We start from the raw sequence: 12489 nt of genomic DNA on the forward strand, positions 1-12489 counted from the left end.
CGTGCAGATTGAACATGCTCAGCAGGTGTCTTCCAATTGATTTCTTAAGCCACATTCAACACGTAGTTAGACTTTTGGAATGTCTTGTTGAAAGATGAGAATTTGCGCCAACGCTTTTTAAACCCAAGAGGATTTATCTTCTCACCTTCAGTGGAATGGAAGTATTTCTTGAACTCGGCTCTTAGCAACACAGAAGTCGGATCATATATATAGCCTCGACCGACAAGCTGATAGACCGGACTTCCAACATGTGCGGATTCAGCTGGATTGCATTGTCGAAGTACAAGTGTCGTCGTGGATGACCCATATCTTGCCGAGCGATAGAGATCCCCCAGAAGTATGATGCGATCACCAGGTTCAATTCTCGTATCGCCCAAGCCGAATGAATGCACACCAGTGCCTGGGTCTTGAAAGCAAAATAAGGTTGCGGTGTCCCCCAGATTTTGATCCAGTTTGTCGAAAACATCTTGAACATCGGAAGAAGATGGCTTTGGACCGAAGTGCGCACCATCTGCTTCAGGTATCATCGACATCCTAGCGAAATGCCGTCCAAGTTGCGAAGACATATCGTCTTCGTCCGAATCTTCACAGGTAAAAGTCTCCTTGCCAACAAGCTTATGAATGATTTTGGTGAGAAGAGCGGGGAAAATCTTAGGGATGAGCTTAGAAGACGAATGCGCTAGCATTCCTGGAAAATGATCGGATCTTTGCACAACCACAGGGTTGGATAGCATTCTGTACAGCTGCAACAACTGTGATTGTAATGATGTTGCGGCATCCTCTGATTTTCTCGACATCTTCCATGTGACATTATAGAGCTGTTGATCTGTTTCGTCAGGGTAGTGCTTTCCAATGGGGATGTTCATCCGAATAACACCTGTTGCAAGTCGGCGAGCCTTAAGATCCACCCCATGATAACCATCTCCCAAGAGCCTCTGATAGGAAACTGGCATTGTTTGTCGAGGTGGAATCCGCCAATCCGGTACCCACGACGGCCAAGTGATCGGTCGAGGTGAGTATTGACGGGAAAACACGGCCTCCCAAATCAGCTCCGCCCCCTCTTTGTCTGCATTCAATCGAGCAAGCGCGAAAGTCTCGTAAGTTTCATCCACACTAAGCGCATAGTCAATATTCATGTAAATTTTATCACTCTGTCCATGCTCAGTATACTCTGTTTGTGGGTCGTCGTTTGTGCGGGGGGAGTCGCCTGTCTGGGAGTCGTGATCTTCTTGGAGATTGCATCTTGCCGGTCGGACATTGGTCGCCATGCTAAACAAAGCGAATATACGATCTCGTGGATCTGTACACCCATACAGTGCGAACTTCTCTACCAAGGCCACAACATCGGTGATCTCGGTGACTTCATCGACTTTTGTGATCTCATCGTCGGAATCGAATAAAGTCTGGAAGCGCGAATAGTGGCTCCAGAGTTTTTCAATTTCGCCAATGCCTCTTATTCTTACTAGGTCTTCAGGGTTGTTGCAAGAAGCCTCGAGCAGGGGCTTCACTTGACAAAGCCCAGCAATAAACCGGGAGAAGGGAAGATCCGTTTCGCCGCATATCAAGCGAACCTCTATACTGAAGACAACTTCTTGCACTATCCACAGTCTGTTAAACCAGGGAAGTTTCAAGAAACTTTGTACGCTGTGGAGATTTTCCTGTAACAATTCATCTCCATTCTTGGGCGCTCGAGATAGACGTTCAACTATCCGCATGCCTTTTTGCTCGATTGCAGTGTCTCCGCCCGGATCGAGCCAAGCCATGACACTTCGTGCACCCCGGAATATCTGGACCATCAGAGGGATTTGTATCGCTTTTTCTTCATTATCTTTCTGATTGATGCACGCAGCATCAGCCCAAAGCAGTCGTTCGCGAGTTTCGTAGCGTAGGTATCGAAGTGCCCGATCGAGATTCTCCGTAACATAGACCTGCATGCCATCCTCGCCAACATATAAGGGAAACGTCAAAACTGGTTTTCCCCACGTGTACGAAACAGCGTCGTAATCTCCTTCGATATCTTCGAGTTTTGATGAAACAAAGTCTATCCGTAGGGGCGTGGTCTTGGACAAGGCTGGGTGCAGCACAAGTAGTCTGATGTATTCCGGGCCTTCGAGTGTTTGATACGTATATGCGTTCATGCTGCCCTATTTGGGTCAAGCCACGGAGTGAAGGTAAATTGAGTGAAAGTTGAAGAGTGTAACGCGAAAGAGCGTTGGTCAGTCAAGTGGTTGGACAGGCAGCAATCTGCTGGTGAGTAGATAGCTTACATGCGGCGCGGTTGAGTGAGGGGAACGCCTGATCCAATCATCAACGCGCCTTGTCAGGTCACCTTGCATCTTCCCGTTTTTGGAGTGATAAGAGTGCGAAGTGCCGCACTTACATCTTGATAAAGTAGAGGTGTCCGGATACTGACTTTTGTTGTTAGTTCATTACGGACAACACGGGCTTCCTCTCAGCAAGGCTCGCGACTTTCTGCGATTCGCTGATGTCAGTCTTTCGAATTCTCCTCATTACAATCATAAGGAATTTCTAATTCAAAAACAGCAAAGCCAAATAACATGTCAAAATCATTGCTTTACATTCCTTTTTGTTGTGCGCTCCCACAATCGGATAAAAGGACAACCTACCGCAAGGGGTATTGAACCTAAAAGGAAATCCGTAAACTCATAGCTTTCGTGTATGCTCCTCCCGAAAAAAACTCCCAAGCTCCCAGGAAATATTTCTTCGACCCCCAAGAACCCGGAAATGCGATACAGTAAAACACAATGAGCAAAAAAAGAAAGGGGCCAAAGCCCACCAACTAACACCAAGAAGCCGAAGCTCTCATACACACACCAGGCGCAGAAGCGAGACATATCCACCACTGCCATGCACCTCTTTCTCTCTCTCATACACACATTTTCTCTTTCTCACATCTCTCTCCCTCCCTCCCTCTCTCTCAATCTACCCCCCTTAATAAACCTCCCCACCCTCCTCTTTAGGCTTATACATAATCGTCGTCAAAAACTTCTGCTTATACCTCGTCGTCGCACTCGTCGCCAAGATATTATCTTTAATACTACTCGTCGCCAAATGATTCAAAACAGTATGATTCGGATGAATCAACACACTACTATCATCCTTCATCGGCGTTGTCCCATTCAGAATACTCTTACCCAAAAACCCGGGTAAAGTAGGTGGGGTAGGTAAGTTATTCGTCATGGCGTTGCTGCGGGCGTAGCGCGAGGATTCTTCGGGAGCGTCCAGGTCGAGGAGGTAGCGGGGTATGTTTTGGTGGTATTTCTTGGTTGGCTCAGGGACTGGGGGTTTGGAATCGATGGGGGGCGCGGTGACGGTTGGGACGGGATTTGTGGTTGTGGGGGGGGCGGTTGCGTTGAGAGGTGGGGTTGGTGGTAGGACTTGGGGCGGGTACATGCCAACAGGGGCTTCGCGTTCTTGGACAGGTGTTATAGAGTCATCCAGAGGGTCGTTTGTCGCCGCGGTGACGGCTGGCGGGCTGGCGGGGAGGGGTGTGAGTTCTGGGTAGGGGACTTCGATGTAGTTTACGAGGATGTTGGTATAGTCTACGGCTGTGGGAAGTTTGTCAGATGTTCGCATGTCGTTGTCAACAAGGAAGGTAAGGTGGTGAGTTCCTGGGGTGACGGAGACGTAGGCGGAGAGGGCATCTTTCTTCTTGCTGGGTCCGCTATAGAGTGTCAGTATTGCCGGTGTGCAGTGTAACCTCGAAGGAGGCAGTCATCGAATATAGTCCAAGCCTGGTGGAAATGATTGACCGAATCTCAGCCCGAGTGGAGCTAGGGAGCCACCAAACGGGAGAATGCAGGCAACGGGTATGTGCAGGCAGATGTAGGCAGAGAGAGAATGAAAAACGTGGTTCCACCTCTCCAACCCACCACCCCCTGCATCTACCCGTGCGGCTGATGCAGGCAAAGTCCATACTCCGAGACATTCCAAGGAAACCGGTACGACTTACTTGCGATGCAACTTGTACTTGCGATTCCAGCCCGCAAAAGTTCCCGTAACATATACACGCTCCCCAGGACCTTCCCACTAGTTTTCCCCAAACGTCAGCATAAATCTCTTTAAACACCACCACCAACCACTCCAAGCAGAATCGGGAGAAGATTCAAACTTACCTCAATCAACGTAGGAACCGTAGGCCTCCCCTCACTGCCTTTAAACTCCTCGCCCAAATCCCCATCCTCATCTTCCCCAGCCGTCGTACTGCTCACCATGGAACTGCGCCTCGGAAGCATACCATCGGCATCGCTCTCGTGCACAGGTGTCCATATTTCACTAACCCCATTAAATCCACTGAGCTCCTGCGGCGCTATGATGGGGCTGCCTGGCGTGTGCACTTCCTCCTCGATAGGCAGGGGTAGGCGCGGTGGGCGGGAGAACTGTGAGGCCGAGGCGGGAATGAGGTAGTCGGCGGTTATGGAGGCGGAGGTTGGTGATGGGAGGTCTGAGGGAGACGAGGCGCGGGGGTCTGGATGCGAGGCAGACGAGGGGACATCGACGGGGAGGGTAGGCGACGGCGGGCGTGCGGAGACTTCGGATGCAGCTTCAGCTTCAGCTTCGACAGCTTGTTGTTGCTGGGCTGCGGTATCAGGTATAATGGCAGCGGCAGGCTGTGACGGTGGGGTGGTGTTCGCATCGCGGGGCGAGACATGGTGCTTGTCTTTATCCCTGTGGCTGTGCGCGCCGCCCTTCTGGCTGCTCTGCTCGTTCCCCATGGTGTCGCCAGTTCGGGTGCTGTGGGTGGTGTTGTACAGGCCCTGAGCAGCGCGCAGCTGTGTGGTGACGGCTTTGGTGCTAGTTCCTTCCGTTTGCGCCCTCCCACGCGAGATGGGGCGGGCCGACGTGGGATGGCTCTCAGCGTTCTCGAGGCTCACGCTGGGAGCTGCAGGCGCTTTGGCTGCACTCAGTGCCTGGATGGATTCGCGGCGGCGGGCCGAGTGGTGCTGGCTGTGTGGGGGGTGGAGATGGGGGAGGTGGTGGTGGGTATGCGGTCGGTCATGGCCATGTGATGCAGTCACGTTGTGGTGGTGGTTGCCCGCGGCATTGTTGGTGGGCGATTGCGGGTTCGACGTGGGCGTCGTCGACCGCGAATTCTGGTTCCCCATCACAGGCACGATGAGTGCATGGGTAGATCACGACAGATAGAGGTCAGAGAGCGTGCCCCCCGGGTGTCAAGCTATTACTAGGCCGGCCTACTTGGATGGAGCTGCAGCGGCCCACAGGGGTAAAGATTTCCATGCCAGTCAATCGCCGATAGCCTCCACCCCGCACGAGCCAATGACACCCATCGTGGGGCTAGTCGGCCCTGTCCAGCGTCGCCTTAGCATCCCACAACCACACCGACACATCAACGCGTCCGCTGCCATGGATGCGCGAACTGTTCTCGACATTGCCACGCGTGTCTCAGTTGCATTGGCACGCGTAATCTGGTTTCCCATCAGTAAAGCCATCAATTTAGTCATTATACTATTGCTGCCATTCTACAACGTCATCACTTTCTTCCTACTGCCATTCATCCATCTTGGACAGGCAGTTATCAGAGTGCTGTCCATACCATTCAGTGTCGAATGGTTGGAGAGACTAGAGGTAATCAGTTTGTCATCTCCTTCCTATATTGATACTGATTACACAGACACTATACGTCTACCACGGAACAGCCAGCCTCATAGGATGCATCACCGGCGCCGTCCTCTTCGCTGTCTTTAGGTTTCTGTCGTCAACTCTCAAGATAGATACGCCCGTTGTCCCCAGGGAGCATGAAAAGGGAAGAACAGCCGCGGAATACAGAGCTGCGCGACGTGTGAAGAAGGAGGATTCCATCGACCATTCACCCAGTGCATCGCCTGTAGTGTTGAAAAAGGTGGCTGGGTCTCGCAGGCGAGGTCTGCTCTCCCAAGCCATCATCGAAGAGGAGGATTCAGACTTTTGAACACGGTCAACGCGGATTGACGGCGTTGTTAGACATGTTCGCATCAGACACCAGGGTAGAATGTCCAGAATCTCTCCAATGTGATTCTGTTTGTGAACTGGGTCCGCAATATGATGGTGTTGCCGTTTGACTCAGGCCGAAATCGAACTTGTTTGTGGTTTTTGTGCAGCCATCATCCTTTGCGTCGATCGATAGCAAATCTAAGTCGGTTGGTGTGAGCAAGGTCGGCTTCTTTCGTAGAGGTTCCGTTTGTGGTTGCAAAGATATTCCAGGTTGTTGGCTGCCACTTTTCCGGCTTTGCGGACTGGAATCAGTCAGAACACGATATAACTGCTGGTTGAGTTTCTTCGGTAATACTTACGCTGGGGTGGCACCTTCGTTCTCATCAGTACCGACAATGGCAAGCCAGTGAAAGACTATGGCAGCCCATGTGACTGTCATGTTTGCATCAGCAGGATTCGATGGCTGATAGCAGCAAACATACCATCAAAGGTGCATAAAGTGAGGCAGATCTAGGAACAAGATGTTAGATCGGGATTCCTCGTTCGGGTTATCGAAATCTGAACTTACAAAAGCTAGTTCTTTCCCAACCAGAATGCAGATAGCCGCAAGGTTACTGCCAGTGGGCAAAATGACCAACACGCATCCAATCAAGGTCTTCTGGAGTAGGGTTTCGACTCTCTTGACGAGCGCTTTGTTCGATCTATGAAGGTCCATGGTGGCTTTCTGCTGTACTCGACCCAAAGTCTTGCTGATGCACAGTGTCACCCGGTTTACAACACCAGTACCGGAATTTGTATTATCCTTGACCAGAGGGCTCAGAAGATAGATGAAGACGGTTGTAAGGTAAAGGTTGATGACTATGTCGCACGTCAACAGCGGGATGGCTGCGTAACGCTGGAGACCTATACGACAGCGTCCATCCACCTCTGAAAGTACGTACTTGGGCGAGACGATGCCGGCGATACAAATAGCACCCAGACACACAACGATGGCGATCGTGCTGAGCAACCATAACAGGTCTTTATATCGGGGTGCATAAGGAGCCCGCAGTATGTGAGCCCGCTCGACGAGGAAAAGATACCTGCAAGTCGTGAATGTCAGCAGAAGTTGAAACAATATCCAAGTGGCTTGTAAAGACCATCGACTGACATTGATACTTTGCTGGCTGCATAGAACATAAGACATAGCATTACCGAAGCTTTGCAGCTACCATCCGTAGTAAGACCGAGGCCATTGTTGACGACCGCGGCGGAGAAGACGAATCCGATAGAAAATGTATACAGAGCAAAGATGTAGATCTGCGTCAACGTAAGGCGATTCCCCGACTTGCTTAGGAGATGTATTCGATGCCCTACTCGTGGTGGTTAACAGGTGCTGGGTAAGATCGATCCTGATGTGAGACGAACCGACCAGCCCCGACAGCACACATATACAGAGTTTCGATAACACGACGAAGATTGTGCGGTCTCCTCTGGGTTCGCCATAGACAACTGGGCTTTTCCGTGGTAACAATAACTCAATCGAGATCGGTGCAGGAGAGACGACTGCTGCAAAGCATATCCATACCCTCGCGGTGGTAATCATTGGGATCGGGCGTTATGCTGGTGCGCTAACAAGGAGTGGCTTAGATAGAGCGAAACATAGCTGGTAGGTATCGATAGGTCGTACGCGGGCTGTTCAAAGTATGAAACCAAGCAAAGTGGGAAAATTAGAGGTATTGCGTCTTCCGACTGCGATTGCACCATGGTTAAATTGGCGCGCTCCACCGCTCCTTTCCTCGCACGCCACATGGCAAGAGCTACAACAAGAAATAACTGTCATCTCCCCGCAGTCGCACTCTCCCCAAGAAGAAGGAAAACCCCTTTTGGTAAGATGATCACATATTGGCTCGCCACCAACCAGTTGCATCTTAACATGGACGTCTTTCTGCTATACCGTTAGTCATTGGTATTATCACAGTGCTTCGCTAGCTCGAAGATATAACGTCATGCGGCACTAGTAAGGCGAAACTAGATGAACAACTTCAAGATGGTAGCACGGATCGGAGAAAGTTGTCCACAAAGCTCTTGATAGAAATCCAAGGCACCGATCAGCCATATAGTTACAGATATCTGGTACATTTGACAACTACGAGGCTATTGAGATGCCCCTGCTACGCTATACCTCTGTAACAGCGCCACCATCTCTGTTTGGCCACGGTCTGAAGCTACCTGAAGTGCTTTGCCAACATCATCGTCAGCACCCCTTTCTAGTAACAGCTCCACAATCTCTTTGCGACCAAATTCTATAGCTACCTGGAGTGCGGTGCCACGTACTTCATCCCGTATGTTAACGTCAGCTCCTTTGCCTAAGAGCATCACCACGATGTCTTTATATCCCTTGAGTGACGCCGCTTGGAGTGCGGTGTCATAATATCCACCCTGTATGTTGACATCAGCCCCTTTATCTAGGAGCAGCGCCACAATTTTTTCATTTTCTTTGACCGAAGCCGCCTGAAGTGCGGTGCAATATTTCCCACCCCGCGCGTTGATCTCAATGCCCTTGCCTAGTAGTAGCTCCACAGTCTCTTTACGATTGGAGTATGAAGCTGCATAGAGTGCGTTGCCGGTTCTACTTGTCTCCCTGGTGTCAGCGCCCCCTTCTAGCAGCAACTCGATCACCCCTAGGTGCCCGTGCTCTGCTGCTATAAACAGCGGTGTCCTCCCATGTTTATCTTTACTATTGACCATAGCAGGTTCCACAGCAATTAACAATCTTGCTGACATCTCACAGCCGTTCTTGGAAGCCCACCAGAGCACACTCGCATCGTTCGGGCCTTGCGAACCTTCCTCGAACCGTCCAGATGTGACCAAGAGTGCAAGAAGTCTATCATGACCAAGCTCTGCCGCATTTGGAAGGAAGCCTCTCGACTTGACGTATACGAAGTCGCGCCTTGCAGCGCACTGGACTGACTTGTGCTGAAAATATTGTTCGCCTACTGTTGCAGCGAGGCTACTGTAAGCTTGTTGCAACTGGATGGATTCCATGCACAGTTCGAAAGCCTGTTCACTGCTCGTTGCAGCTGCAGCGAAAAGGGGACAACCGTAGCGCTCAGCCTCGACATCCAAACAACAGCTGGCTGAACCGAGAACTCTGATGAGATTCACCATGTTTAGTTCAGCTAGTATATAAAGCAAACTGACCGTTTCCGTATGTCTCCGCACCTGGTGCTTCTCAAGCAAGTTGTTGAGGTTGAGCCATTTAGGATGCTGAATGATGTTAAGAAAGTCTGTTTGGGAGATGCCGCCACCTTCTGCCGCGTCCGCATGATACAACACGTTTTGGACGGCATACTCCAGAAAAGGGAATTTCGAGGCTGCTGATTTGCGTAGACGTGCTGCTGGATCACTGCCTGCATCTGGTAGAGGGTCAGGAAGCTTCAAGGGTGTGGCAACGTCGATGCTAATGTAATTGAGACAACACTGCTTCAGTCGATCATGGCTCTGGCCTTGGAAATTGTTTGCGAACTCAGGCCAGATCTTGCTTAGTCCATTCTCCTTGAGCAGGAAGTCTCGTACCGACTCGTGTATGAACTGGACTTTTTTGTTCTTGGTTTTGGTAATCTCAGTAAGGCCCTTGGACGACCTAAGTAGAAACTTTCTGATCGTTTCAAGTGTGACTTCCTGATGATGCTGAGTGGCGAGTGCATCAGGCGCAGCTCCGGCAAGAATTGCAAGGTACAGCTGCTCTGGTTGTAATGGCTGTTTGGCAAAGAGCACCCATTGTAAGCACAGTATTAGTTCTTCTTTGTCTTTTGAGTCGCGTGTGAGTATGTCCTGAAATAGAGCGTGTAGATCGGCGGGGATTTGTTTCAACCTTTGCTCCAGAGCATACATCCGGCCGCCATCATACTCTTCATTCAGAATATCCACCACAAGCACGATCCACATGAACACACCGGAACTCTTCTCTTGCAAATCCTTCCGAATTTTCTGTGCGGTTGCGCCGGTTCCTATCCTCAAAGCACTCTCAAGGTAGTTGTTGATGTCTTGGGTGTGGCCTTCTTGTCCTTCAAGCACTAAGATGATGCCTCTCCGAATTGTGACTTCGGGATAGTGCCTGCTCGAAAGGCAGACTCGGAAAGACCTGCCGGATGAGACTGCAAGCTCGCCAAGGTTTTCGAAGAATGAAATCATGCTCCGAACCTGCCATTGTTCGCACTCGTCGAGCGCATCGATGAAGAAAATCACGGGCATTTCTCCGAGACTCAACACAGCCTGCTGAAGCTGGTCTTCGAGCGAGTACCTGGTCCACTGATAATCTGCGGTGATACTCGAGGGTACCAGACTCAGCGAGCTGGAATTGCACTGTAGTGTAGGGATCTTTTCGAGAAGCTGCAGCAGAAGCGACCTATACATCCCAATGATAGTCTTCTCGAGAGTCTCACCTCTGGCATTGAAGAAGAAGGCGATTGCAGTGTCGCTCTTCCTGGTTTTGCTGGCCTGGCCGAAAGCAAATTTCATTAATGTTGACTTGCCGGTTCCTGGTTTCCCTTTAATCCACAAGAAGCCGTGGTGGTTGGATAGTCTCGTCGGGTCGAGCCATTCGGTGTGCTCTGATTTTCGTAACAACCACTTGCATGTCTTGGCATGGGCGTTTTTGATCGTCGCGTAGCGTGCGTCAATTTGGTCGAACCGCAGCGACTCCATGAGTGCTTGCCTCTTCCCATCATCTGAAGACAGGACTCGATCCTGTACAATATCCTTTATTTCTTTCTCAAGCCTTTTAAACGCCGCTGCCCTCTCTTCTCCATATATTGCTGCCATGCTTACTCCAAATATCCCTAGCAGCGAGTATGCACCATCTTCTTCACGCTTTGTGGTACGATGATTAGCCCAGGACATGCGTTCTTCGATAGAGAAGTTGTGCAGTGACGTTCCTCGAAGAGCCGAGATTGGGATGCGCGTAACCTCGTGAATGTGTTGCTCTAGTTTGAATTTGTCACCAAGCGGCTCTTCATCGCGGGAGAAAAAGAGCACAACGCGAGGAGCAAGCAGTTCCTGGAGTGTCCAGCCTCGTGTAAACCACCTACTGGTCCGGAAAGCTGACACCCAAGTATCATCGGGCATTCCGTGATCGTGTGTTTCGTGATCCGCTTTTCTTTTCTTCGTGGTGACATCTGCTAGGTATACGTAGCATTGGGCCGAGTTCTTGTACCAACGAAACATGGACGTGATAGACTCCGAAAGCTCTGCACTGCTTGACTTATCAATGCAACAAGTGTCAATCCAGAAGTGTTGGAGGCCGTCTTTGCGGGCTTGCCTGGCACAGAAGTCTAACTTGGCATCACCGCTTTTCTTTTCCCTTTTCTCCTTGCGCATATCTTCATAATTCACTTCGTCTTTATCGTCACCCCAAGTGTGCGACAGTATGGCATACGGAGGGATGGGGGTGCCTTCATACTTGACAAGGCTGAAGCTGCCGTCAGCCTGTATTTGTACAAGCCGCATCGAGAGGCATTCGGAGCAGATGGTATGTCGAGTAATGGAATGTATTTCAAAGCGTTCTTGTATCACTTGAGGAGAGAGGAAGGAACAGGCACTGCAATGTGTGTTGTCGGAGGAAGGCTGAAGCGCGCGAGCTGAGGGTACGAGGCGGACAGGCAGAGTGGCTTAGACCACGAGGGGTCTGACCGCTCGTGCATATTGGGGGCGCGAATGACCTGATATGTGCATCGCTGCTGCACGTCAGTACTTTGATTCTACGACTACCTATGAGTTGTGCGAAAATTCATGGTTGTAGAATTCTCAATGTAATTGAGGTGTTGATGTCGTTGTAGCAATGCCGCCGACAGGGTAGTGACGTTCATGGTGCACAGGCAAGTGCCTTGTGCCAAGCAGTGGGCTGCGCCACGTGAGGCGCTTTCTGCTTCAGCTCTTGTTCACTGCCTAGTGAAAGATGATCAAACCTCCTCGCTATGCATCTGGATCACTAACTCGCAATCGGCATGCATCCTACTCAATCAATCCTCTATCACTGTTTCAAGCTTCGTATGTCCCATCATCCTCGCAAACAGCCAACGATAGCACAGGCGGGTGAGCGGCACGGTACTGTACCGGATGGCTTGGTGAGAAAACAAATTAGTAGTGCGATTACTGGCAGACCTTTCAGCGGACGTCGAGGCGAAAGACAACCACGAAAAAATAACACCCGGGTTCATGCTCTCTAAAAGATCAAAATACAAGTAACCGTGATGGAGTAGTCTAAGTAGTGTCTGTGTAGGATGTACCCTGAGCGACAAGATTGCGCTAAACCAAACAGGGCTGCTTGTAGGTGGAGAGCCTCGTAATGCGCAAACCGGAAACCGATTGTGCAAGGCAGTGTACTTTTGCCGCGGGGCTATCTACATTCGAACGTCCGTCGTCATTGTGTAGACGAGTCTTGGTTCGTACGTCATGAAGCTCGCTTCCAGCCGTGAACTCTCTCGAACAAGTACCGGGGTCGCGATAGCAGTCCAGGTTGCAATGCCAGTTCAAGTAACGACCGCGACATACTAC

The 12489-nt window shown here is 50.6% G+C and overlaps 5 protein-coding genes across 5 annotated transcripts; 1 reads left to right on the forward strand and 4 right to left on the reverse strand.

Annotated features, from left to right (window-relative positions):
- Positions 1 to 44: 44 nt before the first annotated feature.
- Positions 45 to 2138, reverse strand: AA0111_g11673 (hypothetical protein; the record flags this gene model as incomplete). The annotated part of the gene is made up of 1 exon (XM_028645565.1): positions 45 to 2138. One exon carries the CDS (start codon positions 2136 to 2138, stop codon positions 45 to 47), a length of 2094 nt encoding a protein of 697 aa, XP_028500722.1.
- An 814-nt stretch (positions 2139 to 2952) lies between these two features.
- AA0111_g11674 (hypothetical protein) lies at positions 2953 to 5126 on the reverse strand (the record flags this gene model as incomplete). The annotated part of the gene is made up of 3 exons (XM_028645566.1): positions 2953 to 3685; positions 3974 to 4050; positions 4137 to 5126. 3 exons carry the CDS (start codon positions 5124 to 5126, stop codon positions 2953 to 2955), a joined length of 1800 nt encoding a protein of 599 aa, XP_028500735.1.
- A 172-nt stretch (positions 5127 to 5298) lies between these two features.
- AA0111_g11675 (hypothetical protein) lies at positions 5299 to 5950 on the forward strand (the record flags this gene model as incomplete). The annotated part of the gene is made up of 2 exons (XM_028645567.1): positions 5299 to 5607; positions 5654 to 5950. 2 exons carry the CDS (start codon positions 5299 to 5301, stop codon positions 5948 to 5950), a joined length of 606 nt encoding a protein of 201 aa, XP_028500723.1.
- A 6-nt stretch (positions 5951 to 5956) lies between these two features.
- Positions 5957 to 6667, reverse strand: AA0111_g11676 (hypothetical protein; the record flags this gene model as incomplete). The annotated part of the gene is made up of 4 exons (XM_028645568.1): positions 5957 to 6254; positions 6312 to 6384; positions 6435 to 6462; positions 6521 to 6667. 4 exons carry the CDS (start codon positions 6665 to 6667, stop codon positions 5957 to 5959), a joined length of 546 nt encoding a protein of 181 aa, XP_028500733.1.
- Positions 6668 to 8088: 1421 nt separating this feature from the next.
- On the reverse strand, positions 8089 to 11442 carry AA0111_g11677 (hypothetical protein; the record flags this gene model as incomplete). The annotated part of the gene is made up of 1 exon (XM_028645569.1): positions 8089 to 11442. One exon carries the CDS (start codon positions 11440 to 11442, stop codon positions 8089 to 8091), a length of 3354 nt encoding a protein of 1117 aa, XP_028500734.1.
- Positions 11443 to 12489: the final 1047 nt, after the last annotated feature.

Source organism: Alternaria arborescens, assembly GCF_004154835.1.
Source record: "Alternaria arborescens strain FERA 675 chromosome Unknown contig_55, whole genome shotgun sequence".
Taxonomy (NCBI): domain Eukaryota; kingdom Fungi; phylum Ascomycota; class Dothideomycetes; order Pleosporales; family Pleosporaceae; genus Alternaria; species Alternaria arborescens.